Raw genomic sequence first — 27266 nt, forward strand, 5'->3', positions numbered from 1 at the left:
ACTGATACCATCATATCTAGAGATCTGCTTCAGCCTGTTTTTTGTTGCAAGTATCTTAGGATACAGACTCTAACATTAATTAAACTATTGTTTGCTCTCCTTTTTCAGTATATATTTCAGTAAGTTAGCAAGAAGTTTGGTGAATACATGTAAAATGTAGAGAAGTGTAAGGGCAAGTTGCAAGTATTGCTTTTATTAATCTAATTTAAAATCTTGGAAATAAATTTGATATATAAATAAAGCCTTCCTAAAGTTTCAGCTGATTGAGTGACCAGCACATTGCCAGCAGATCTTCACAGGTCTCTAATGATCTAGGCATCATTACAAGGATTACACCTGCCCAAACAAATTCTTTAACATGTTAAGGACAAAATTCCTTTCTTTCACACACCCGTACTTTTTTATACTTCAATAGAGGTATATATGAGGAGCTGCACTGTATTGCAGCTGGATAGTGAACATTTTTCTTATTTATATTCTGGAGGGAGTACAAGGAATTTTTCTTCACAATGTGGTCTCACTGTATACACATTGTTTCAACATCTTTTCAACTTGTTTCAGACAAGACTGAAAAGAAACACGGGAGTATCTATCTTATCAGTTTACCTTACACAACTGGACTACACACATAAGGCATGGAAGACCACCCTGACGATATCGTTCAGGAGGATACCAGACAAAACAATCCAAAAATATCTTCAATTTGATAGTGAAGTTTAAACAAAGTCAAGTCATACAAATACCATTTAGATGTTCCTTCTGTAAGAAAAACTACATACAGCATCACTTCTCCAAGAGTCAAATTACACAGCTGGGTTTAGACAGAAAAAAGCTTACATTAATTTTTCCCTAGAGTACTGAGAATTTCATGCAGAGCTTCTTTACTGGCACAAATGAAGTTTCTGGATTATAAGAGCTTTTGGCAATGTGTGCCATATTCTACAGCATATTACCAGAGAAAGTTAAGGTATCAAATGTGTCTACAGCCTTGCCTTGTATTCTCCACTGTTAGTCTTCTCTGGCACCCCATGTGCCCTTGTACCTCCCCTCCAGGCCTGCTCTTGGGAGGACAAGTGAACATGACAGCAAAAGGCCTAGGCATCACTGGAGAGCACACACAGAGCATACAAGCACTGAAATGCAGTTCTGACAGACCTTGTAGCAACACCATTAGGAGAGAACCTGGTGGAGAGAGATCCCTGTCCATATATTGAACACTTACATAAGGTTCAGGCCAGCAGCCATCAAACCACAGACGGCCACTGGTGACGCACAAAGGATTGCTGTGTCCTCTGCCTATGGAACCCCTGCACACGGGCAGGGAGCTCCAGCAGCCTCACAGTCCCCTGCAGGCAGATTGCTCATATACAGGTACAATTTAACATTGTCATTAGACATGGCTCACTATACTCTGCAGAGAATTTCCTTAACAAAACACAGAAGGAGAAGATATGAAAACCGCTGCATTGAAATGACAGTGAAATTACTATGTATGTTGATAAAGTCTGAATGGCAATAGCTGTGCTTCATAGGCTAAAACTGAAAGTGCCAACAAGGACAGTTTAAACTGTCCAACAGTATTTGCCAACAGCCAGGGGTAATCTTGGGTTCTGCCTGCATGAGCAGGGATGCATATTTTCACTGAAAATTTAGGGACTGGCCCACACACTCAAAAAAGGAGTCGAAGGCTGTTAGCAAGAGCATTCAATTAGTGGGTTAGAGTGATGAGGATGAAAGAAGAAGGAAAACTGAACACTGAAAGTGCAGTAAGTACAAATGAGGAAAAAGCCAGACAGGAAGAGATTGTGGTGTGGATCCATTTCCCTCAGTCCACAAGTGGCCTGTTTGTAATGATGCTGTACATAAACAGTGAGAGTTAACTAATGGTCCTCAAGGCTTAATGACACGACATCAATTAATGACTCCTGTTGGTGTGCACTTAAATTTTTAAGATTTATTTATTTATTTATTTGGGGATGTTGGAAAAGTTTTGGCAATTATTTTAACTAAGTTTATACAATTTAACCCATGGTAACAGAACTAGGTAAAGGTCACAAAGTAATGACTTAAGTTGAATATAAAACATTAACAGACGTTGTTAATATAAGAACTTCAGTTCAAAGAATTGTGGATCAGTCTCTTCAGAAAGTTTAAAGGAGATTATATGCACATAAACATACAGAGCACATAACAGACAAAACTGGTCAAACAAGATTCTTGCCAACAAAACCTGGAATGAAATACTGTATATTCAGACATATTTGCCATACAAAGGGGAAAAAAAACCCCAAAACACCTCTGCAAAAATTCAAGCCCCTCAAAAAACTGGAGGAGGTAATTTTATCAAGAATTGAAGTGGGGTCTTTTGGATCTTGAAATTAACATATGCGAATTTCAATTTTGCTGTTTCTTCCCTATGATAGAGAAAATGTTTATTTCTTTTTAGTCCCACTTACTACTTGTGGCAGCGTGTTTTAGTAAACCAACTTCTTACTGTTACTATTTACTGCATTGTATCACAGAATTAAATTTAGGTAAGTAAATACCCTATATCATTTTGCTTATTATGCTTATGAACTTGCTTTTGTTTTGTCTTTCCTTTCAATCTGCCTGTCCTTGCTCTGTCTTCCACGGCATTCAGTGCCTTCTAGTCCTTACGTTTAGACCAGTTTACATTCAGATATTCATCTCCTCAATCTCTGAAGGAACAGTATCTCTCTTAATAATCACATCATTTGAAGACTTCTTAACCACACTCATATCACCTTCTTATTTATTACCTTTGAATCCACTGAATATTTTATTATATTTTCTCAAATTTGATCATGTTTAAACTCCTGATTAAGACTGTCTAAGCCTTATCAGCAAAATTAAGCTACAGAGATTAGGGAAAAGGAGCTGAAAATGGGCTGCAAATTTCTGGAAAAAGCTGAAAACAAAGAAAAAGAAGCTTGTCTAAAAGAAAGAAAACACAGTTTTACAGAGAAGTTCCCACAATACAAAGTCCTCTGTGACTGAAGATAAGTTTTTGCATTCTATGTTGTCATTGTGCCACAGTACACATGCAGTAACTTTGCTTATTAGTCCAGCAGTGGACTCAAACCAAATAAAACATATTATCAAATCCTAAAAGAAAAATATGCCAAAAAAATTAGTTTCTGACCACAAAAATAGATCATACATGGCAGAAAATAATCTATGATGTTCAATAACTACTGACTTTTCAATAGTTCACATACATTTTAATACTAAAGCTTAAAGGATTAGTCAGTTAGCTTGAGAAGATTTTACAGCAGAAATGAGTGAGGCAATAAAGAGAAAGGACAGTTTCACAGCTAAGGTACCCAAACCAGCCCTAGAGAATCTGGAGTCTGTTGTCTCAGCTAAAGACCTTCCAAGGCAAGTCACTCAGCCAAATCTTTCCAGAGGATCAATTACTACATGCTCCTTAACTTCCCTGGTGTTTGAGACACTGAGCTTTGAGTTCCATACATTTGAGTGCACAGTTGCAACTAAAGTCGGCAAAAATGGTACTCTGCATATATCAAGGACTTTATAATGATTAACAATGTTAACCTAGGTACTTTAGTTTGGACACGCACAACTGAAGGATCCTTTCAACACTGATCTCTCTAGCTCTTACTTTTCTATATTTAATACAGAGCATAACATTACTTAGAAGATGGCAGCTATGTTGAAAAAAGGAATTAAAAGTTTGTGGGGAAAAAAAGTCTGTAATTCTTTCTCCAGAAGATGCTTTTAATTATATGTAAAAGCTCCATTTAACTCCTAACAGATGAGAAGAAAGTGAACAAATGCATGCACATGCACACATATATTTATATATATATATGTGTGTGTATTGTTTGGTTTGGTACGTACAGTTGATCTATAAAGTTTTACCTAGCATAAATCTGCTTATCTGAGCCACACAGTCACAGCTGCTGAAGTTTATATGCATGTGGCATTTGGTTTTCAGCTCTTGGCCTATGGAACATAAGGGAACATCAGCAGTAAAATACATTTCCCTCACCTTCCATCTTGCTCCCTCCCTTCAGGTGTTTTCCCTAATAAGAAATTAATCTACTAAAGCTTGGGTTTGTGTCCTTGCATATAGGTATATATGTGTCCAGAAGTATTTTTAAACATATTAAATTTAGTCGAGATTAAGTTAAAATAAAACAATGACTATTGTTACAACAGCTTTGCTGCAGAAATCTCAGCAAAGCAAATACATTTATAAAGTATTCTACTCTGAACTTTGTTGCAAGCAGTGAAAAGATTGTATAAAAGGCATCAAAATCTTTCCCACCACTCACTGTGTAAGCCCAAAGAAACTGGACAGAACACCCATCAAGGTCCTTGAGATGCAAATTAAATGTTCAGTTTCAACCTGAATACAGAAAAAATACTTTTGGATAGGAATGCAGAAAATATTCTGTGGCTCCACACCTTTTTCTTTTTTACCACACCCTCAACACTGGCAAAGACATGAGAGAGGTTGTGTAACTGATCATTAAAAAATAGTTTTGGCTGACTTCAGTGTTTTAGCTGGTGAAACTCCCCTTTGGCAGTGACTACACACTATGGGATCCTTAGAGTTCTTTTACAAAATAAAGGAAGACTTAAAGTCTGTGGAAGTTAAGTATCTCATTTGCCATGTATTAGAATCATTACATTTTGGCTAAATCCAATGTTTATCAGGCAAAAGTGAGCAAATTCTTCATAAAACCTTTACACTTATTTTCAGAAACCAGTTCAACTGAATATCAGGAATTGCATGTCCAGTTCTGGGCTCCCCAATCCAGGAAGGACATTGAGGGGCTGCAGCAGGTCCAGGCAGCAGAGCTGGTGAAGGGTCTGCACCGTAAGTCTGATGAGGAGCGGCTGAGAGAGCTGGGGTGCTCAGCCTGGAGAAGAGGAGGCTCAGGGGTGACCTTATCACTGTCTACAATTCCCTGACAGGAGGTGGTGGGTGCGGGTCAGTCTCTTCTCCAGGAACAGCGACAGGACGGGAGGACATGGCCTCAAGCTGCACCTGGGGAGGTTTAGGTTTGACATTAGGAAGAATTTCTTCTCAGCCATCATGATTAGACACTGGAATTGGCTGCCCAGGAAGATGGTGGAGTCCCCGTCTCTGAAAGTGTTTAAAGAAAGACTGGATGCGGCACTTGGTGCCATGGTCCAGCTGCCATCGTGGTGTTTGGGGCAGACTTAATAATCTCAGAGACCTTTCTCAACCTAATTGATTCTGTTATTCTGTGAAAACTATTTCAACCGATTAACTGTTCTTTAACAGCCATACTTTGAATCTCCATTCAAAATGAGCTGGGGCACAAACTGGAGCTTTTTAATGAAGTAACAGATTTTCAAACTTTTCTTTTATATTCATACTTGTGCAATCTAAGTAAATGACAGGATAATCTTCCAAAATCTTATTAAAAAGGGAACTGGTGTTGTTGCTCACACCATTCCTGGTGTAGAACACTTCAAGTATCAAGCTGTTGAAACCAGCTCTGAAGACTCATGGGCCAACTTTTTAGGTTGATGCTGGACTAGTTTAACTTCTTGACCTACATGTAAGAAGTTTCATGTGGCTCCAGGGATTCATATTTACCCAGCTGCCTCAGATGATCCAGAGGGGGTAGCAGTGATGGAGATATCAAATATCTTTCTATTGTCTTTTCCTCTTCTTTTGTATATAAACAAAATAGTTTAAATAAAACTAGACACTGATTTCCTTAGGTAATGTGCAGATTTCCAAAGAAAAAAAAACAACCCAAAACCATTCTACATCCAAAGACTGACACCGAGGAAAAAAAAAGACAAACATAGTGAATCTCCACATAGGGACAAATTTTTAATTGTAATCATTATTAGCTGTTCTGTAAGGGGAGCTTCTGAAATCAGTATTATTCAGATACAGTCATTTTGTTTTCAAAGTTCATGAATGCAAATAACAGGTCTTTATTTCTGCTTGCACCTCTGCTTGTAGTTCTGGCATTTTTACCCACTGTTTACCTTTAGGCAATTCTTCTAACCCCAGACACTATTTCTTAAAGCAGCTGGAAGCCTTGGAATGAATAATACAGTAACCATAGCATAACATAGATAATTAAATCTCATATCTCTACAAAAGGAGTATGAAAATTCCTTAAAAATGGAATGTTAGGCTACCAACCCACCCAACCCATCCTCTCCAAAAAAAGGTAACAACAAAACCAACAAAACTTCTGGAAAAAAAACCTAAATGGCTGCATTTACTGTTTTTCTACCTGACACTGATATATTCATTCTTCCCATAATCTCAAATTGAGGCCCAGCCAACTTTAACACATGGCTATGTCTTTGAAAGTTAACTATTTTTAGTTACCTATTAAAAGGGTCAGTGTTTTTTCCTCTCATAGCAAGGTACACTGCAACCATCTTAAATTCTCTGGTGTACTTCAAGAGATTATTCAGTAAGCAAGTGCAGAAATTTACAAGCGAGTCAGATTGGTCTCATTTCATTTCAGCTAGGGTCACTCTACTAACTCATTAAAAGTTCACTGGTGACAGTTTAGAGAAAAGATTTGTTTTCCTACAAGGTCATTTTCACTGCCTGAAATGGTATCCTGTCCTTAATATTAGTCCCAAAACTATTTAGGTTTTCATTTATGAGATGTAATGGAAGATTTAAATACTTACATTTGAAGACTGAGAAGGCAGCCCTCTTTTACACACAGCATGTTAAACAAAATTTTCCAATTTAAGCATGACCTAATGTTTATATAAGTTATAAAATCCAGGGCCAGGAAAGTATTAACCTCTTAACGAGTACCTGCATCAATGTTATATTATCCCCCTGGCTATGTATCATGACATACTCAGATTGGCTTATACTAACAGTCTTTTGAAGGTCAGAAGTTGCTGGATAGACTGGAGTAAAATATTAACTAACTTTGTGCTCACGTTGTTCCCTCCTGTTTGACAGAGTCAAACACTTCCCATACAGACACAAACATACTGTCACGAGACCAATCACCTGAATACATAAACTGGCTTCTGCTAACAAGGATTAGAGATCCTCCTGATGGCATTAAAGAAGCACCTGGCTGCACAAGATCCTGCCAAGCTTCAGAAACAAAGAAAATGAAAAATCACACAAAAAAAAAAACAAAAAAAAAAAAAAAAAAAAAAAAAAAAAAAACCACAAAAAACCCTTTCCCAACCCAGACTTAGTGAAATAGTCCTAACAGGGGAAGGTCCACAAAAGTTAAATTACTTTTACAGATAAACAGGATTAGGGTTTTTTTATCTTATAGATGTGGTCCAATCCAATTCAAACACAACTTTGCCAGACAGTTTTGCTGAGAGGCTTTCTTGACTCTACATACAGTATAAAACCCACTCAGATGTAATTTCATTGTACTGTCTGTACCCAAACGCAAATATGTACTCACCAAATAAATGGAGGAGTAAACTGCACAGAAATGAAGGACTAGAGGAGGTGGAAATTAAAGACACAGTCACCAAGTTACATATTCAGAGAGCTTTAGAGGCACATTTTATATTCTTGTTGACAACACTAATATTCCATAATTTGTTTGGTACTTCATTAAATGGGTCCTGAAAACATGCATGATGCTATTACCAACTTCCTTTCCACGCCCAGAACAGACACATCCAGCAAAACAAATCCAATCTGTCTTCCAAATTTTTCATACACAGTTCTAAAATAGGTGTTTCCAATAATGACACATATTTAAGGAGTGCCTGCAGCTTTCCTTCCACCATCACATTTCTGTCTGTGTACCCTCCCTCTCTTTCCTGCACTCCATCTGTGTTTGTACCATATTGAAAATCAACCAGAATCTTACCAGGCTTTTGGAAGGCTGGTAAAAGAGGGTAGAAAATGAAAGGGGGAGAGGGGTTAGGTCACGAAAGATGAAACACTGACTTGGACCAGTCACTCCACCATTTGACTCTGTACACAGTTTAGATCAGTTACCAACCAGCTTCTAGAACTGAAACAAAAATTGTTATTTCAACATGGCAAATGCTGCCTCAGGCAGGCAGAGGAAAGAAAATATCCACCAGTGGCATTTCAAATCCTAGATCACCTTCTCTAAATCTTTTTCAATTGTTGTGTATCTTGCTTGATGTGAACATACCAGCCTCAGACACAGCATTCAGGATGCAGATTCAGGTGAGTTATGGATGTATGGATAAGAGCACATAACAATGTTTTCATACCCAAGTAATTCTTATTATATCATTTGTTTCTTTTATTGCTATCAAGACCATGGGGTTTTAGCATGATTTATTAGAGCCCCAAGATTTCATCTCAGAGCAGAACAAGGTACCAGGATCCTACTGGGTTTTCTCCAGATTATATATAATTTTACAGTTACATACATTAAACCACCTGAAGTACCAAATGGCTTTGCAATGCCCCACACTTATATCTTCACTTTTCCCTGAGTAACTTGGGTAACCACTGTTCACTGTACAGCATTATTCCAAAATAGGTTCTCAGAACATACCAGATTTAATTATGTTTTATTTTACCTTTCAACTATGAATTCCAATCCATTTCTATAAAAAAGACATACAGAGTATATATCTCAGTATCATTTGGAATGCTTTAGACAGATTTTAAGCTTCTGCTCTATATGGGAGATTTTCATTAGCTTTGAGGAAGACACATCATATTATCAGGTTAAGTAGAAAAAAATTCAATAGTTACTTTGCATCTCAAAGGTCTTTACAGTTTGTGCTAGATTCACCTAAATTAACAAGATGGGAAAAAAACAAAACCAAAACCAAAGCTTCTTCTCATATATAACACTCAGAAATATTTTTTTTCCTTATTATTTTAAAGGATATCACCATTCTAGTTCATAACATGTGCAGAAGGCAACCACTGCCTTTTGCTGTTACTACATTTGCTCTGGTAAAATTCCTTCTTCTCTTTAATCATAACATAATCATATGTAACACATACACGTGTTAATGGTAATGTGATCACCAGCCTCATTGCATTCTTAAATGTGTTGATAAATTAATCAGCTCCAAACTGAGTGTCTGTTTTATCATTCTGAGAGCAAGGTCAGACATATGACACGCCAAATAAATCAGTCAAGGTCAGGTTTAGATAAACCTCTTCCTAACGCGATGATTACAGCTTTTCCTGAACAACATCATTTGTTCAGACAGCTTTTCTAAATACAGATGTACATTTGAAGTGCTGTGCAGCTTGCAGCAGCCCTCCTGAGCTGATAAAATTTCAGTGGAATTTGAGCAGTACTAGTTGCAATATTCTACAACTTTTTACCTGCACTTCCAAAATATATTCCAAAAGCTATTTCCAAATTTTACTGAAACACTGGCACTTCATCTACAGTGACAGAGCACTCATTGTTAAAATAGTACCATTCTGGACTGTTGTGTTACAGAGTCAGATTAAATAATAGAAATTTTTCTATGACATTAAAAACTGGAGTAGAATTCACATTAATCTCTGTTCTAGCACTGGCAATTATGGAGAAATTTATTCTTAATCAGAAGGACATTAATTTTTTAATTTATTATTAAATTCAAGGCAATTATTATCCCACAGAGGTATGTTATGGAAGAGTAAAGCTTTTCCTATCGTTAAATGGAAATAATCTGGTCTCAGTCCCAATAAACAAGGAACAAAGTCAAGAATAGTCACAGCCATCTCAAGAGCACAAGCAAAAGACAACACAAAAATAAGTTTAAAAGGTAAATTGTAGGAAAGAAAAATAATATCTTAATATCTGTCACTTTATTTAAAAATTTCTATTAAAAAAATAGAAACCAGATAATGATAACAATAAAAACCCAACAAGAAACCCCCAAACTAGCACCACATTAGTGAGCATGAGAACAGAATCATAATGACAAACAACCTTGCTCTGTTCTTCTATCAGATAACCTTAATATGTTTCTAACATTATTTGCAAACAGGTCTATGTGGCATTCTAATCACACAGACTGAACACACTGCACATTACTCGCCAACCTATCTGATGCCTCCAGCAGATGAAAATTCTGTTGATTTAACACTGGCATAAAAACCACTTCCTTTCTCCATGCAAAAACTTCCTTAACAGCCTATATATCACAAAACACCTTTATTCATTGTACCAACCTGAATGATTTAGACGCAACATAAGTACAAACACTCTTGTACATCGAGGTGCTAATACAGCCTGATCTATCAAACATCCATATCCACATTTTTTGTATGACAAATCACTATTACAGCATTTACACTCCTGTTTTGCTCATCAAATAGAGCAGAATGACCCTTCCCACTAATCTTTGATGTAGGTTTCTTGTTTCCTGCCATCAAGTATAAATTTTTCCGGCTTGCAGTAATATTTAAAAAAAAAATATTAACAGGCCAAGTACCTTCAATTGTATATGTCTCATGGGTATTTCAGATTAATTATAAACCAAATAATTAGCAATATATATAAGATCACAGCAGATCAGTCAGGAAACTTCCTGCAGAGAATGATTATACTTTCCTGATAAATGATATATCAAACTCGACAACTAATTTCAGCCAGCAGACATAAAGATAATGCTGTGCTTCAAGAAATCATTGAGTACAAATACTAGCAAGATTAAAAAAAAAAAAAAAAAAAGAAAGAAAACACCATCTTTCAATCAAACATGTTAAGTTTTACTTCAAATAAAACCAAAAATTTCTACTCAAATGGGAAGAGAAATGCTACTTAGACCAAATAAATACATTTACCATTAGATAGACTATGTCATGCAAGTAAATAAATGCTATTTATAAATATCTAAGCCACAGCACCCCAGTCATAGAGCCATTTCCCAGACTGTGTTATTGTTATGCCAAACAGACTACTCTTTCATTTCTTGTCAGTCGTAATTACAGTTCCATAATTGAAATACAGTAAATTACCATGGACTAACTTTGAAAGATGGTTCATTGAGGTTGAGCTGTCACTACAATTACTGTGTAATAAAAAATGATAATTTAAATGTTCTACTTTTCTCTCAAAGAAAAAAAATTAATTCAGTTCATGCAGCTCAGACAAGTCAAATATCTTCATGATGATGTAAAACCAAGAGAAACAACACATTTAAGCAAAGCTGAACAATCTCAAGTACAAGTCCTGGGCTGCATAAACAAACCAGCATTTATAAAATTTTCTAACCTCTGCAGAAAATTGCACATTTAAAACAAACCTTTAAAAGAATAATCTTTTATTGGAATTCAATCATACAATACCTATTCAGCATCTTCCACGTGAGCTCCTACTTTGCTCCTAGAGCATACAAAGCTTTGGAAACTTCTTTCCAGCTTCAAGCTTAGTTTTCCCTCAGTTCTGTGTTATGTTTTAGGTCAAAACCAGCAGGATAACTACAACCCACCTAAGACCAGTGTAAATAACAGACATAAACCAGCATGGATATTTCTAAGCATAAAACTGAACCTACAGTTCTGACATACTGGTCAAGCACCTGGAGAAATTTTCTCAAACATCTGAGAAATAAAATGAAGGAATATAGAAAATACACAAAAAGCTGCAACTGTAAAAAGAATACTCAAAACTTTAAGGGGACTGTCCCCATACCCAAAAAAAAAAAATCTTTCAATACGTTCCTACCTGCTTTTTCTACAAAGAAAATTTCACAAAGGACATCTTTTGGAAAACAATAACAAATAAACACATCTGAAACCTGTTCCATTCTCCCTCTCACAAAGACTTCCTGCTGATGCTGGAAGAGGCAATTCCTTCAGTTCTGTTTTCTTCCTGTCTGATTCAAAACACCCAAACCCCTGCTGTTTCCTTGTGCTCACACTCCTTTGACCATTCAGTAAACAAAGTTAAGTTCAATAAATGAAAAGGACACAAAATAAAACACAAAACCCTGCACTGATATTGAGAAGTCGAACGAACAAGGTGGAACAATGCAACCAGGGAACAGGATATGACACAAGGAGCTGAATGTAGGAACAGTGGTCTGCAAAGAACTGCAGAAAACTGCTAGAAGTTATTTCAACAGTATGACTGGCAAAACAACTTTTCAAGGGTATCCTCAAGGTTTTGGTGATTCTGTTTAACCCAGGACATTCTCTGCATTATACTCCCATCTATTCTCCCTCAAAGTTTGCAATTAAGCAAATGCAGTAAATAAGTGCTTGAAGCAAGGACCACAACTTCAGCTATGACAAACAATCAAAACATTAGATGGGTACAACATAAAACTTATTCTCATCAGTCAGGAATCTCTTGGCCTAAATCTCTGCCTATTTTGCTAAGAGAATAGTAGTATCTGAAAGCATCTGGTATACAGAAAATAGGAGTATTTGAAAGCATCTGAGAGAGGTAGGATCTTTCCCTGTAGAGGAAATAGTTGGCACTTACATACCTCTGTTGCTTTCTCCAGGCTCTGTCGTAGATCCAGCAATTCTTTATCATGTTGCTCTTTAAGTTTATCCATCTCTGTGTCATGGCTGGATACCTCTTCTTTAAGTGCTCCTTTCAAAGCTGTGAGCTCTCTCTCTCTCTTTCTCAAAATCTCTTCTTGTTGGTCTTTTGCTATTAATACTTCCTGCAGATCCTGCTTCATTTGCATCAGCTCCTAAAGCCCAAAATTAAACACAGCTGTGTGTCAAATAGCCCCTGTGAATGTTCTGTTTATGTCTCACAGAAAGCAAGCACATAAGCTCCCCAAGGACAACTTTGTTTCATATGACTGACATATTTTTTACAGCTTTTATAGTAAGCTAAAAATTTGTTCAACTCGAATATTCTTAGAAGTATAACATATAGCTGATGTTTTATATAATAGGTCAACATATCTGATGCTGCGAACTATCAAAAGATTCTAATGGTGTATGTTATGCCATCTGCAAATAATGCAGGAGTCACTCCTACATTGGGCTTTCAATAACAATGAGGTAGATAAGAACAAAGACAAAGCATTTTTCCTCCAGTTGTAAGAGAAACAAACTCAGTGATAATTCTTTGCTTTCTTTTCTTCTGGAAAGAATAAATAAAGTTGCTTCTTCAAGTGCTGAAGACAAAACAAGTGCTTCCCAACCCAGTCCATGTCTTCACACCCTTCCTCCTCCCACCAGGGTAACCCTAGAAGTCATTTCCCCCCTCCAAATTGCTGGGAAGGAACTGGAGAGTCAGTGTAACTGAAGAATCAGGATGCATATAAAAACACAGAATAACAGAAACAATCAAAAATGTACCACTTCATGAATTCTCTAATTTGGTATTTCTCCAGCTGTGAATAATTGTACTTTCAAAAAGAATGCAGCCTTCCTTGCATTGAAGGAAGATCAGTACATCTAAACCACTCCTGACACACATCACCATCTTCCATTAAAAGCCTACAATAGAAGGGATCCTACCACCATCCCAGACAGCATCTTCCTCTGTTTAATTATCAGTATTAACAGAAACTTTTTCTAATACTTTCTTTAAACTTTTAGAGCTAAGTCTCTCATTTCTTACTCTATCTCCACATAACATAGAAAAATTCATCAGTATCACCTTTACAGCAACATTATGTAAGATGTGTTTTTGACTCTTCCCTCATTTCTCTTCAGATTGAAGTCCTTCTTCAAAGGCAATGTTTTTCAGCACTATCATCATTATTTGTGATATTCCCCCACTTATGCTCAACTTTCAATTACAGTGCCTGAGATTTAAGACAGTCATTTAAGAGTAATCAAATCTCACCCATATGAAACAAGGTAGTTATTCTACTCAGCAGATCTTGCATGCAAACATCTTTAATATTTCTGCACTGATACTCTTACACATCCTTATCAACAAATTTAATAAGCTGTGTTCTCTATTTCATCATCAGTGTATTAGTATAACCAGGGCTACAGCCAATTCCTCTTTCATTCCAAGGTGACAGAAACCCTGCAATTCTTGTTTCTCCCCAGACTCATCCCTTCTCTCCCTGGTCCCAACAATAGAAAGTCAACAATTCAGAGACTACTTTGTTGAGTTCTTTTAATTTTCTTAGCTGAATCTCATCTGGCTTTGGTAATATATACATCTTCTTTAAACTGATCTTTCCTGCTCTGACCCCCAACTCCCAATTGACTGAGATTATTATCTCAGATAATAGTGGATAACTCACCTGTCTGTTAACCATTAAGTTGTCTGTTCTCCTGCTCCACTAAACAATGGTACTTACACTCTGTATTCCTTTTAGGGTTAATATTGCTATCATAACAAGCTTTCTTAGGTCGCCTACTAATGGTATATCATATTGGATCAATAGCAGAGGAAAAGCAAAGGCATGTATTTCTTCCACCAGTATCATAGTCTGCTCTTCTCATGGAACTTTTCTGATCCTCCTCCTGATACTTCATAACTAACCTCAATCAGAATCTCCTTCTCCCCTTCATCGGTGTGTTTTGCGTTATCCAGTTCATCGTGCATCTCAGAGAGCTGGTCTTGAAGATCCCTGATCTCAGTCTGGTGTTTTTCCTGCTCCATCTTCACTTGAAAAAGCCTCATCAGTAAAAATCAGACAGGTTTTTTTAATTTGCAGAAATATTAATTTGTTCATTCAAGTACTAAAAATACACACATTCTACGTTGCCCACATGAGAATGGGATATAATGAGGCAGAAAAATTAAATGTCAGGATAAAAATGAGAAATCTTCTAACTAAGTATTTAAGTGGGGAGTTGTATTTTATTTCAGACCTGGTACTCTAGTCATTCAAGTGTTTCCACATTTCAAAGACTTGAACTATATATTTTGACCATGAAATTTTAAAAGCAATTTGCATTAAGAGGAAGATCATAAATTCAGCAGTCTTTTTCTTCCTTCCAGATATTCTAAAGACATGACTTTTCTAAATGGTAGAATTATTTCCTACAGTAACAAATGTCACTTTTCTGGTTCCATCAACATATTCTGGAGATACAGGTACTTTTAATCTAAAAGGTTTTAAAAAAGCTACAAATTTCAATGATAACTTTGCTAGAATTAACTCACTCCTCCAGGTTTTGCCTGAGTTCCTTCTCATTTTCTTCCAGCTGCTTTTTTAAGGCTTCCTTTTCACATATACTTTGATCAAGCTGCAACTGAAGATCTTTCAGACTTGCTCGTGTAGCATCTCTCTCTTCTTTGGAATTTTGCTGATTCTGAATTTTGTACACCAAAAGTTAAGTAAAATAATAGACAGCAGCTACATGATTAAAACAGTTTTTCTCTCAGTCAATGTCTGTCTCACTGCAATCAACAGATTAACATTTACCCCAGTGGATACCTAAGAAGTGCTTTGTGAATGTGAAATAAATTCACTGCTCTGAACTCGTTTTCAAATTCTAAGAAGAGATTTGTTACAAAGGGTAACAATGCTATCACCAACCACCCTTTAAATAAAGTGTTTTCTGAAAAAGCACATTTATATCTGGATTAAGAAGAATATGAATCAAAAGGGATTCAGCTGGAGGATCAGTTGTCACTTATTTTAAAGTGTATTTGAAATAATCAGAAGCTTTATAACAAGAAAGTGCTGTACCCTAATTTCCAGATCCAATTTTTTCTCTAACTCTTCCACTTTCCTTTCAAGTTCTGCTTTTTGTTCCACCAATGCTTTTACTTCAGCCGAAGAATCCGAAACCTGCAATTAAATAGAGACATTTATTCCCCCAATGCCAAGTTGTTCTTTGAGAATAGTTTCTTTTTTTTTTAATCTAAAGCAAAGCTACAGGCAAGGCTAACAAAGAGTAGCATCAACTGCCTGAGCTTACCAGAGATTTTTCATATAGGTCAGGCCAAGCTAAGATTTTCAAAGAAACAGTGATTTGGTTTTCATAAAACTTCTTGGTAATTGCTCAAGGCATGTTGACAATAAAACAAAAAATATACACATGTAAAGAAAAATTCAAATTAGGCAACATATGAATCAAAAAATGTGTAGTTTGGGCCAATTTTAACGAGATATCACTAATTATGCAAAACGGACATCAGAGGAAAGCATGCCCATATCTTAAGACAGGTTTTCAAATACTTTTTTCAGCTAATTTCCTAGGATGTATTTTGCAAATAAATAATGTTGTCATCAATAACAAAAGCTACCTGAGTCTCTCATGCTATGTCTGTCTCACTGCAATCAAAAAATTAGCATTTATCTCTGTAGATAAATTTTATCTTTACCTAAGAAATTTTATGTGAATGTACCTAACATTTTTCTTCACTGCTGCAAACTCTTTCTCAAATACTAAGAGATTTCTTAAGAAGGTTAACTGTGGTGCAAGCAACTACACTTAAAACCTTCTGAAAAAGCACAGGTATATCTAGATCAAAAAAAGTATGAAGAAAAAAAAAATCATTTTTACTATTTATATCCAGGATAAAATAATAAACAATAAACATTTAATCCTTCTCAGATGATCAAAATTTTGCCATCTTCCTGAGGGACTACATGAACAGCCTAGTAAAAGTCAGTAAGGGAATTCGGACTCTTAAGGCCCTGTGTTAATACTGCACCACTTTGAAACAAGCCAAAGCAAATTAAAAACCCTTTACCTGCGTCTTTCCAGCAGCTCTTGACTTTAAAGTCTGAATTTTCTCAAAAACCAAATTCACTTTCCTCTTTGTTGCATCGTCATTATCAGGACTTCTAAAACAGACAGTACAAATAAGTAATTATATGATTGAAGTTACTATTTTGCTAACATCAAACCAAATGCAGACCATCCAAACTAATAAAAACCTCCACAAAACCCCCCCAAATAATACAAACAAATCAGAAATTATCTTAACTATGATTTACAAAAATCTTTAAAGAGAGGAGTTAAAAATTTGTATTCCAAATGTTTTCTAAAAAGTCAACCAAACAAAAAAGACCACTGAACTCTTGAAGTGCAAATCTCTTCTATAAGATTGTGGCTGTGGAAAGACAGATATTCAGCATGTATATTACTCAGACATATTGAAATAAGTAGTTAGTTCTAGGTTTTAGAAGTCCTGACTACTGCACCATAAAATAACACTTGAACAGGTCTCAGAACCTGCTATATCAGGAATGAAAAGAAATTTAAATACATCATGTATTTTTAAGTAATTCAACCTTCCTTTACTTTTCAGTAAGTTATCAGTAGAAAATACCAAGAGTTACAACTGCACAAAGTATTAAAAGCACAGCAACAAGAGGGCTTCTGTCAGACCTTAGGAAATAACCCTTTGTTGTTGTTGTTTAAAAAACCCAAAGGCTTAAACTTCCATGAAGTACTATTTGAATTCTCCAAAAACCTCTATTTTATACAAAGTTTAATTCCAGATGTATTTAAAAGACAAACCATATTCTGATTCACAAGTTTCAAGTGCATTTAATCATATCCTGTACAATACCTTATGTAAGTCCTGATAGCCTGGGTATTTTGAGATCAGATAATGCCTTAGAGGACACAGCTGAGATACAGAATTGTGAAAGAGATGTTTCATTTAATTATAGCTTTCACTTTACTGTTTCACATTTCAAATGTAACAGAAGACAAATATAGAGAAAATACAGTCTCCTATCCAAAAGTTAAGTATGTTTACTGACCCTTCCTTAAGGTAATTGTAAAGTATCTGCTTAGCAGTCTCTTCATTTGTTTGCTGTGCAAGATCTTGCTGGCCTTTTAAGAGATCAGGAGTTGCCTTAAAAGATAAAGATAAAATGTCAAAAGATACCAATCTCTCCAATGAGAGTAGTAAATACAAACAGTACAATTGGACTTCTCCATTCTAGCCTATTAATGAAAACTTTTATGTACCATGGACCTGAAGTTCTGAAAGATCCATTGGAGTTTTGGCTTACTGCAATAAGAAACCATACTCCACACCAAAAGAAAAAGGAAAACAACTTACATACATATCTTTTCATATTCTACTTCTGTGCATCTGTGCTTAAGAATCTTTATAACATAATTTACAAGAATCTGTTTGGCCTCGCCATCTTCCTTCGCCCACACACAAATGAGTTGTTCTACAATTACAAATTTCTATACTTATAACAACAGAAATAAATTATATTTACATTTCTCCAGAACAATCCCACAAGGAAGTATTGTATGATGGGAGTTCGTTTGAATGAAGACTAGAAAAATACACAATTAACAATATGGCAGCTTTTGTATGCTAGAGTGCAAAGGACAGCTTAAAGAAGAAATTCAAAATTACCTGTATATTAGGGACAGATGAACATGTTTTTACAGAAATCTTCTTGGCTCCAGATTCAGGTGTAACTGTAATTCGGTTTGGCAACAACAAAGTAGAAGTTACTGTTTTAACTTCCTCTCTCTTACTCTGTCCTGGGAGTGTAGCTGACCTACCCAAGCTCTCTGTATCTGTTCCATTCTGTTTATGGTGTTGCAAAGAGCTGAAACTGCTGCTCTGGGTGTCTTTACTGGGCATTTGCAGTTTTCCAATACTTCGAGCAGAAATCTTCGTCTCCTTGGAAGGTGACTTTTGATCTCTGGATAATTGCTTGTGAAGGCAAACCTTAGATGGTCTCAGCAAGTGCTCAGTTGACTTACCCAAGCTTTTACTGAATTCACCTAAATAATCTGAAGTTACATCAAGTCCTAACGACAAGGCACTATCAACGCTTCTTGATCTTTTACGATCATCTGGGTGAATTCTGTTCCTTTTTCCTGACCTGCCTCTTCTGTGAGCATCAACTTTCTTATCAAACTTCTCAATCAGTTGATCTACTCCTGGAAGTGAACCAGTGTCAATATCACGACCAGTTCCCGGCAAGAATGGAATGTATCTCCTGTTTTCATGCCGGTTCACATTGTCCGCGTAGATGGCGTACTCTTGGTCATCCAGTAAAAACCTGTACAAGGAATTAGCAGAAGTGGGAGTAGCTGATGAGGATGAGGATCTTCGGGAGTCAGTCAGTACTGGCCCAGTTGAATCTTGCCTGCGGAAGGGAAGAACATCTGGTCTAGGTTTCTTTGTCTCAGGATAAGTAGTGGGACTAACACAGGGGGATCCTTCTGCAGGTGAAAATGACTCTGAAACACATACGTCACTGGGGCTGATGGTGCTGCTGGGACAATCCTGCAGCTGCTTATTTGGATCTTCTACTGACCTGTTCAGATGTATTTTTTTTGAATTTGCTTTGGTTGGCTCTGCAAGGTATGTGTTCGTTTTCGGTAGGGACACTACTTTAGATGAGGAAATCCAAGGCTTTGCTTCCGTTTTTTCATCTGCAAAAGACTTAGATTTAATGCACACAGAAGACTGGTAATTATCCAAGTTCAAGTTATTTTTTTCAGGATCATAAGGCTGCAAAAGTTCAGGATGTCTTTGAAAATTCAACAAATTTGAGGATTTCACAGTTTCATCTTTAAAATCTGGCATTCCACTTTCCTTTTCATTCACATTGGTTATCTTCAGTTTTTTAGGCATAGAGGGTTGCATGTGCTGTGTTCCAGCAAATTTTGTATGTTCACTGATTTTGTCCTCTAACTTAAAAGCAGGATTGGAGTCCATGGCTGGCTTGTTTACAGTCTGAGGAATGACCTGCTGTTCTTTTCCAGGAGGAGGAGGATTTTCTGGCAAACATCCTTCTGTATTGTTCAGGACTATGTAAGGATGTCCATCGATTCCTTGGACTCTAATGCTGACACCGTAAGACCCTGTCCTAGAATTTTGCACATTTTTAGTTTTTTGAGTCTCTTCACTTGAAAGTTCAAGAGTGACTTCATAGTCCTGCTGCATGTGCTTAAAACCGGCAAAATATGGTTCCATGACTATCAAAGGATTATATCTGAACAGGAGAAAAATTATAAAAATAGTCATTGTTTTAAGTAAGTTAGATTATTTCATTAATTACTTTATTCCACCATTCAATGTGACTATGAAGACTAATGGCAATACACAGGGAAATCAATATGCAAGCTCTATCAGGCCTAAAGCGAATACATTGTGATACAAAGACAAACGTCGGACTGACACATTCTGGATCAATGTAATGTTATTTTAAAAATGTTACCTTCACAGAGTTGGTGCTCATTGCTTTGGAATCAGGTGACTTCAAATACAAGCAACACTGGTACAATTTTTTGAAGCATCACTTTTGGGTATTTCCACTATATTTACTGAAGACTGTGCCTTTCACAAACCATTGATCACTTTAAAGCTAGTATTTAGTACCAGCCATTTTAACATTTAAACATAAGCCCAGGAGAGCAAAACACAACCAGGCAGTTTTAGTTTTTACGAGTTTCAGGTAAATAAAGCATTGCAAGAAAGGTCAATATCCTCATTCCTTTGAGTTGTGTTTTTTACATACTTTGGTTTCAACATTTGTTTCCAATGACATCTGAAAATAAATGACCTTTTTCATTTATTATCTCATTGTCACCCCTAAGAATAAACTTTCCTACAGATTAATTTAAGAATCTCCCAAATGCAAGCTTGTTCCAAAAAACTCCGGTTGCTATTTTAAACATGATACTGTGCTGAGCAACAAAAATGAAAAAACACTGCTAGTATTTCCAAGGCTGACAGTGCCCTTTTCAGATCCAATGGGAATGCTAACTCCAGCCTATATGTGCCAAAACTGCTTCGATCTAGAAAACAATGAATTCAACCCTACCTGTGCTTTTATTGTTAAATGCCATTCTTTCTCTAACAGTTGGGTTTGCAGGCAGATTAACTTTACTGTCTGTTGCAGATTATGAGCCAACTGTCCAAAGGCAGAGGCAGTGCAGTGACAGTACGAGCTGTGTCTATAAAAAATGGAACACAAGACTGTGAGACTGATACAAAACCTGGAGGGAATAAACTTTTGAACTGAGCCGGGAGTTGAGTCATCACTGAAGCCTGACAAACCCAAGATCACTAAGTGATGGTAATCAGCAAGAGGAAACCAAAACAACAGGATGTCTCATGGAAAAACAACCCTCTGCAGCCAGTTTCACTCTCCTGTCTATCTCAGCATGAACCACCTCCCCCAGATATTCTAGTCAAGAGCAGAGTGCTCATTTTTTCCTGACAGCAAATTCCATCCAGTTCTTCCTCCTAGCAGGAAAGCTCCCCTCAGAAAAGCTCTTCCTCTCTAAAAACCAACTCCAGCTCCTCCTCAGCAGCAGGCTTGTAAGTTGAAGTCTCACATGGCACATTTGCATGTGAGCATTTGAGAGAAAGCCCTGATTCACACATAATTGGTAGCACCCATCTGTAGTGGATGAGTGTGTGAACATCTTTACAAAAAAATCTCCACTCAGCAATCCCAGCCAGATTAGAAATGCCACTAAAACAAACTAAAGAGTATATGAAACTTTACACTACACCTTCAAGCTGTATTAGCAGACCTATAAAAAGAGTAAAGTTTATCTGAATTCGTCAATAATGGCAACAACTGAAAAATATAAAAAGGAGTCAATAAAAATAAACCTAAAAGCCAAAAAATAAAAAGGATTTACATCAATCAGTATAAGCAATACATTGCAATATGTCTGTTTGGAGTGACTGCAAAAGCAGTGCTTTCAAACTTATTGCAAAGTTGCTAAAAATATTAAATAACCAGAAAAAAACACCCAAACAACTCCCATCCCCTCAAAAATAACCACAAAACACCAACTCCCCTACTATATAGGGGAAATAATATTTAGGTTAATAATCTACTTCAAATTAATATGTTTAATTTGTCGCTAAAGCAAGTATGTGTCTTTGTCTTCTTCACATGTGTAGTACTAGTAATACTCTTAACTTTACTGTACAGAAGGATAAAACTTGGCAGAAATAAAAGAGCTAAACAAACAATTTTTTAAATAACACATCTTATCTTTCTGGAACTGTGAAAAAAAGATTACATTTATAAATTCCCATTACATCAACAAGAAAACAAGACAAATAACCCTACTATTCAAATATTTGAAGATTTTACATAGAATTTCTATTTTATAGGATGTCAAGCTGCATTGGGTAATACTCCCATGAACCACATAATATCAAATAGTTGTTTCACAATACACGATAAAGTGGTTTTGCAATTTTGTAAGCATTTTTAAATTAAAGATAAAAGCATTACTGGCTTTCATCACATATGGCCTTTCTGAGGAAATCCTGAAACTGTGTTAATTGATTAATTACAGATACAGTCATTCTCCTGCACACACATTGTACAGTCACAGCTCAGGCTCTGGCAGGGTTACAGCAGCAGAGGAGGATAAGAGGACTGAAGCTGTTCCTCTCCCATCTGTCTGCCCCACTCCTCTGACAGATGTCACCATGTCAAAAATGAGAACATCTGAAAACTCTGCTGGCTGAGTACATACCTCACTCATGAAAAACTGCAGATTGACACACTGGAGTAAATGAAATCAGCCTTGTGCTCCATGCTGTGACGACTGAAATCCTGACATCTGATCCAGTGCAGGAGCTGACAGCTGGGGCCCTGACAGCCACAACTGCCCGGTTTTAATCTTTATCTTCTGTAGGGCTGCTGAAGCCCTCAAATGTTATGACAAAACAGTCTGTTTACTCTTCAGCTTAGAAAAAGAGGTTAGAGATTTAAATGGCAGCTGGGAAGGCAATTCCCCTGTTTGTGCAGCTCCTTGTTACATACTTGCAGTTACTTAAAAAAATAAAGATGCTTTTTTTTTAAGTAGAGAGTGATATAAATCCTAATTCCAGGTTTTCTACCAAGCAATTCTTTAAATTTTAAAGAACACAGTCTTGTTAGTAATTTTATTTGCTATCTCAGAGTTTAAAAATACAATTTTCAGAAAACAGAAGCAATGACTCTATAAAAGTTTTAATTAGGTGAAAGACCTATCATTCTATTATAAAACCAGTTCCTATCTCCTACCTTGAAGCAAGTGTCATTACATCATCACATACAAATTAATCATGACATAAGAAAAGACTACTTCAATAAATTATTTTCTTTTGAAAACATTCTACTTGCTAAAACAGATAATATAGCCAAGGCCACAGAATCATCAGCATCTCCCTGTCAGGTGAGCAAGTAAGGTACCCCAGAATGATGGGATCACCTCTGTTGTCAGCAACGTGGCCTTGGGCTGCGTGAGGTGAACAGAAATTTCAAACTGAATTTGTGTTTTAACTTCCTTGTTAGGGATAGCAACCTTTAAAAACTTCTGTGAACAAATAAACAAAACTGGCACTCAAAGCTGCTAAAGCCTTTTGGTTTTGAGATTTCTTCCTAAAATAAGACTTCCACAAAGGTGTTTAAATACTAATTTTAAATACTGACTTCAGTGGTATGGAAGTCCCACATTTTATCATTACTCAGAAATGGTCTCATTTTACTGAACAACTTATTTTTGTCAAAAATAGAAACGATGACATTTTTGCTTATAAAGAGAACTTGTCAGCAGAGGTTTTCATATCTGAAAATCCAATACTCTGCATGTTCTTCTTTAGCAGTTTGTTGTTCAGTGGTTATATGATACTCTACAAAGAACCACAGGAGACGAACACTGAAGGTCTAACGGGTCAAAATTTTTTTTTTAATTCCTTAAAAACATTTCCTTTCACAGCTATTTTATAGCTAGCTAACAGGAGCTATGTGAGACCTGCCTTACAAAAAAGAAAACCTCTGTCATGTGGAACCCTGGCTGCTCTCCCTGACAACATGAGCAGAAAAGGAGTGCTTTTGAGAAACATTCTCCCGTGCCAGACATCTCTTCCTTTCTTAACATTACAGCATCACAAAGGCATGGAATTGTCTCCGCCACCCATCTCAGTTCTTCTTTAGCCAAATCTACAAGACAGATTTATTCAGAAAAATTGTTTTCCCAATCCAGTTAAATGCCAAACTCCGCATGAGAAGCTTGCTCTCCTGTATCCTGCCCACACACCCTCATTACAAAGCACGTCCCACTTTGTGCTCCAAGCACCTGCCCTGGACGGACAGACAGACAGACAGACAGGGCTGCTGGGACACACAGTCCAGGCAGAGATGGTGACCAGTGTGGGGGGACAGGCTATCCCACCAATGGATATGTTCCCTGGCCTCCTGCAGGAGCCACACATCCTTCAAAGGTGTTGCCTCATATTACATGTGTGCTCCTTCTGCACACACCTAGAGAGGCAATATGGAAGAACAAAAGAGATCTAACTTTTCTTATGGCACTAGGACTCCTCCCTGGCTCCCTTAATGTCAAAAAACCAGTAACATCTCCACATCCAATATCACAATCCCGAGTTTCCTAAGACTGGATTACCTGAAGATTTTTCATTAGAGGAAGATGAGGGCATACCTTGTTATCTTCTCTTTGGAGAAGAAAACTTTAAGAATTCTGAAAATTTTAAAATATTTCAGGCTAAATTAGAAACTATATTTGGTTCCATGTAAATTATTTTCAAATTTTATTACCGTAAGAAAGAAAAACTCCTCATGGCCCATACTATTTATTCAGTGTCTTTTTTGAAAAAGCTGGATGTAAAAGTTTATGGATGTTTACTTCAGATATTTCACACGCACAGCAAAATGCCAGGAAGGAACTATAAAATTTGTTCTCCAGCCTTACATAACACTGAGCTTGCTCTCCAAGCTAAATAATGGATTCTCTGTGCAGCTGACTATTCAGAAAGTATCAGCAACATCACACAAAGCGGGTGTTCGGTCAATAATAAATGACAGTGTTATGGAAAAAGGACAGGAAGTAACTTTAGGAAAGAAGAGGAAGGAAAACTTACATACAGTGAGGGTAAAGAAGAGGAAGCAGACAGGATAATTCATGGAAAGACCAAAACTGTAATGTTTTTACACTTGATGGAAAACATTCTCACAAACATGCCTTGCAAGTATGAAGGGAAACTATCATTGTCAATCCTTCCTACAATTTGCTTCTGCCAAAGAAAAATGGGCCTGGGTTGCTGTCCCTTTTAGTCCATGAGGAAGATAACTCTGGAGTAGGATACACTTATTTGATCTACTGCTTACCGAGAGCAGAAAGGAGAAAAGTACAATTTTAAAATTCTGGATACAGGACTGTAAAAAAACTCATTTAAGAGAAAACTTTATGTTCTTTGGGTTTGTTGCCTTAGAAAGGAGAATTTCAGTTTCAGTTCCACCCAAGTATTAAACAACCTCATTCAGACACTCAGCCAACAAAACAGAATATTAGTAGCCACCTTTTCAAGGAGAAGAGGCTGCATTTAATAAAGACTGTCAGTAGAAGGAACAATTAAAAGCAGTTAGAGCAAAAGATACTGTTTACTTGCTTACAACTGGGTTCATACTCCCTCTGGCTGAAAAATGATGTGTGTGAGGAAGTCTCAGTGTTTGAAATGTAAAACATCTTGTTAGTCCTATGAAAGTATGTGACAGATCAGCCAAATGCTTGAGCTGTGTGACAACTAGCAGGTTTTGTTGGCTTATTTGTTGGTTGGTTGGGTTTTTTTTCACATGAAAATCTGCTTCAGTGGCTGTAAGTCAACAACAATACATTTTGGCAGATATTCAGGTCTCAAAAATTTTTGGAGCTTTATTGAAAATAAGAACATAATACATATATCCATTTTTCTTTATCTGCTATGTATGAATTCATCTAGTCATAATTTTACAGGATTTATCCTCAGAGGAAATAACACATGACCTGCTACCTTCACTTACTGAGTGCAAAGTAAAGTCTTAATATTAAGATGAAAATGCTAAGAAACCTCCAAATTTCTCATGTAATATTCTAAACCATTACCATTGCATTATATATACTTTGCATCATTATTTAAGAGCTCTCTTTTTCTTTACTGAAGTAATGTTTCCAGATTTTCCCAAACCATAAACAAAAGGGAGTCAGAAACAAAACCAAACACATTAAAAAGTACACTAAAACTGAAGTCAACTTGTATCTGAAATAGAGTTCCAAGAAACTAATCCATGTGATGTGTAGTGAGTAGCTCCACATCCTGCAGACTGACAGTAGCAGACTCCCTGCAGGGAGATGGGGAGCTGCACTGGTTTATTCATGGTTACTGTGGTACAAGCTCCGTGTGGACACAAACACCTGCCTGAGTGTAGCTGTGCCACGCTGCTCTCTCATCTCCCACACAGGCTCAGATAAAGCTCCTGAACAAGCTGGGTTTTGCCACTAACAGGATCCAGTTACTGGGGTTATCTTGTGAGTATCTGACACCATTGCACTACAATTAATACCTATAAACATCAAATACAAAAAGCAAGCAAATAACAAAATCTTATAAATACTTATTTCAGAGTTGACTATATATACACAATACTCAAATTTCCCTCATTTTTCTTAAAATCTTGCAAAAGAGGTTAAAAACAGGAAAAAAGTAATAAAAAGTCATTAAGAGAAAATGCTATTATATATACTCTCTTCTACTTTATCAAATTCTTAATGACAGAAAAGACAGCTAAGAAACACGAGGATACTCACAGGTTCTAAAAGAGGTTTCTGACTTCAAATACAATAGCTGGTTTGCATCCAAACACCTGACATGATTACACTTACTACACAAGAGATTCTGTGTTGTTTCATAACATTTTCCTCCAATTGTCAGTGTTAGAAACTGTATTTTGTTCCAAAGGAAATTATCTTAGTACATCCCAATGATATCATTATTGTTTAAATAGAAGAGAGTATCCTGGTCATATATTTAGAAGCTTGAGCAAAAGATCTCAGGTTTGTTAAGAGTCTCTTAAAAAGCCTTTCTCAAAGGAATGGACACAGCTAAGGGTAACCTTTGTTAAGAAGTTTTACAAGTGCTTCAGGAACACGTTCATTTAGAAAATTAACTTATATAATTAAATAATAAAAGGTTCCTATACTCCAAACATTTTTCATTCACTTGAAATGTGACATTTCACTGGACCTTCTCATTATTCCCATGCAAATCTATAATCTTGTCTACAGGAACTACTTTTACAGCAACCCAATAGATGCAACTTGTATGACCTTGATTATATCTGTGTAACTTATTCCTGAACAAAATTAATGATGAACTGTGAGTACAGCTGCTTGCAAAGACCAAGGTCTCACCTATATACACACACACAGAGCAGGGTTAATCTCTATGGAGATCCAAGTATTTAAGTACAAAAACTACATGCAAAATAGGCTGTAGGAGTCATATTTACACAGCCAGCATAAGGCCACAGCTTCATGTGTATTCAAGATAGTTATGCCTCCCATTTTTCTACTGTTAAACTTTGCCTTAATTACATTGTATTCTTTAAACACTTGGCTTCACACCCATCCAGTTTCTTTCAACTAACTCAGCCATGCGTTTTCAAAT

At 36.5% G+C, this 27266-nt stretch overlaps 1 protein-coding gene across 3 annotated transcripts in view; it reads right to left on the reverse strand.

Moving 5' to 3' along the window:
* The window catches only part of CGNL1 (cingulin like 1), a 59371-nt gene that overhangs the window by 26870 nt on the left and 5235 nt on the right, over positions 1-27266 (reverse strand). For 2 of the 3 annotated variants that reach the window (XM_083871087.1, XM_083871085.1), the window contains exons 2-8: positions 18204-19800; positions 17587-17681; positions 16566-16659; positions 15556-15657; positions 15027-15175; positions 14400-14535; positions 12421-12633 (exon numbers count right to left, since the gene is read on the reverse strand). In XM_083871087.1, the coding sequence (XP_083727213.1) occupies positions 12421-12633; positions 14400-14535; positions 15027-15175; positions 15556-15657; positions 16566-16659; positions 17587-17681; positions 18204-19781 (2367 nt within the window). In that variant the 5' untranslated portion in view covers positions 19782-19800. Of the gene's footprint in view, positions 1-12420; positions 12634-14399; positions 14536-15026; positions 15176-15555; positions 15658-16565; positions 16660-17586; positions 17682-18203; positions 19801-20631; positions 20765-27266 lie in introns of all 3 variants that reach the window. The other variant, XM_083871086.1, reaches the window with a different exon arrangement.

This window comes from Zosterops lateralis (genome assembly GCF_965231275.1).
Source record: "Zosterops lateralis genome assembly, chromosome: 13".
In the NCBI taxonomy this organism is placed as follows: Eukaryota; Metazoa; Chordata; class Aves; order Passeriformes; family Zosteropidae; genus Zosterops; species Zosterops lateralis.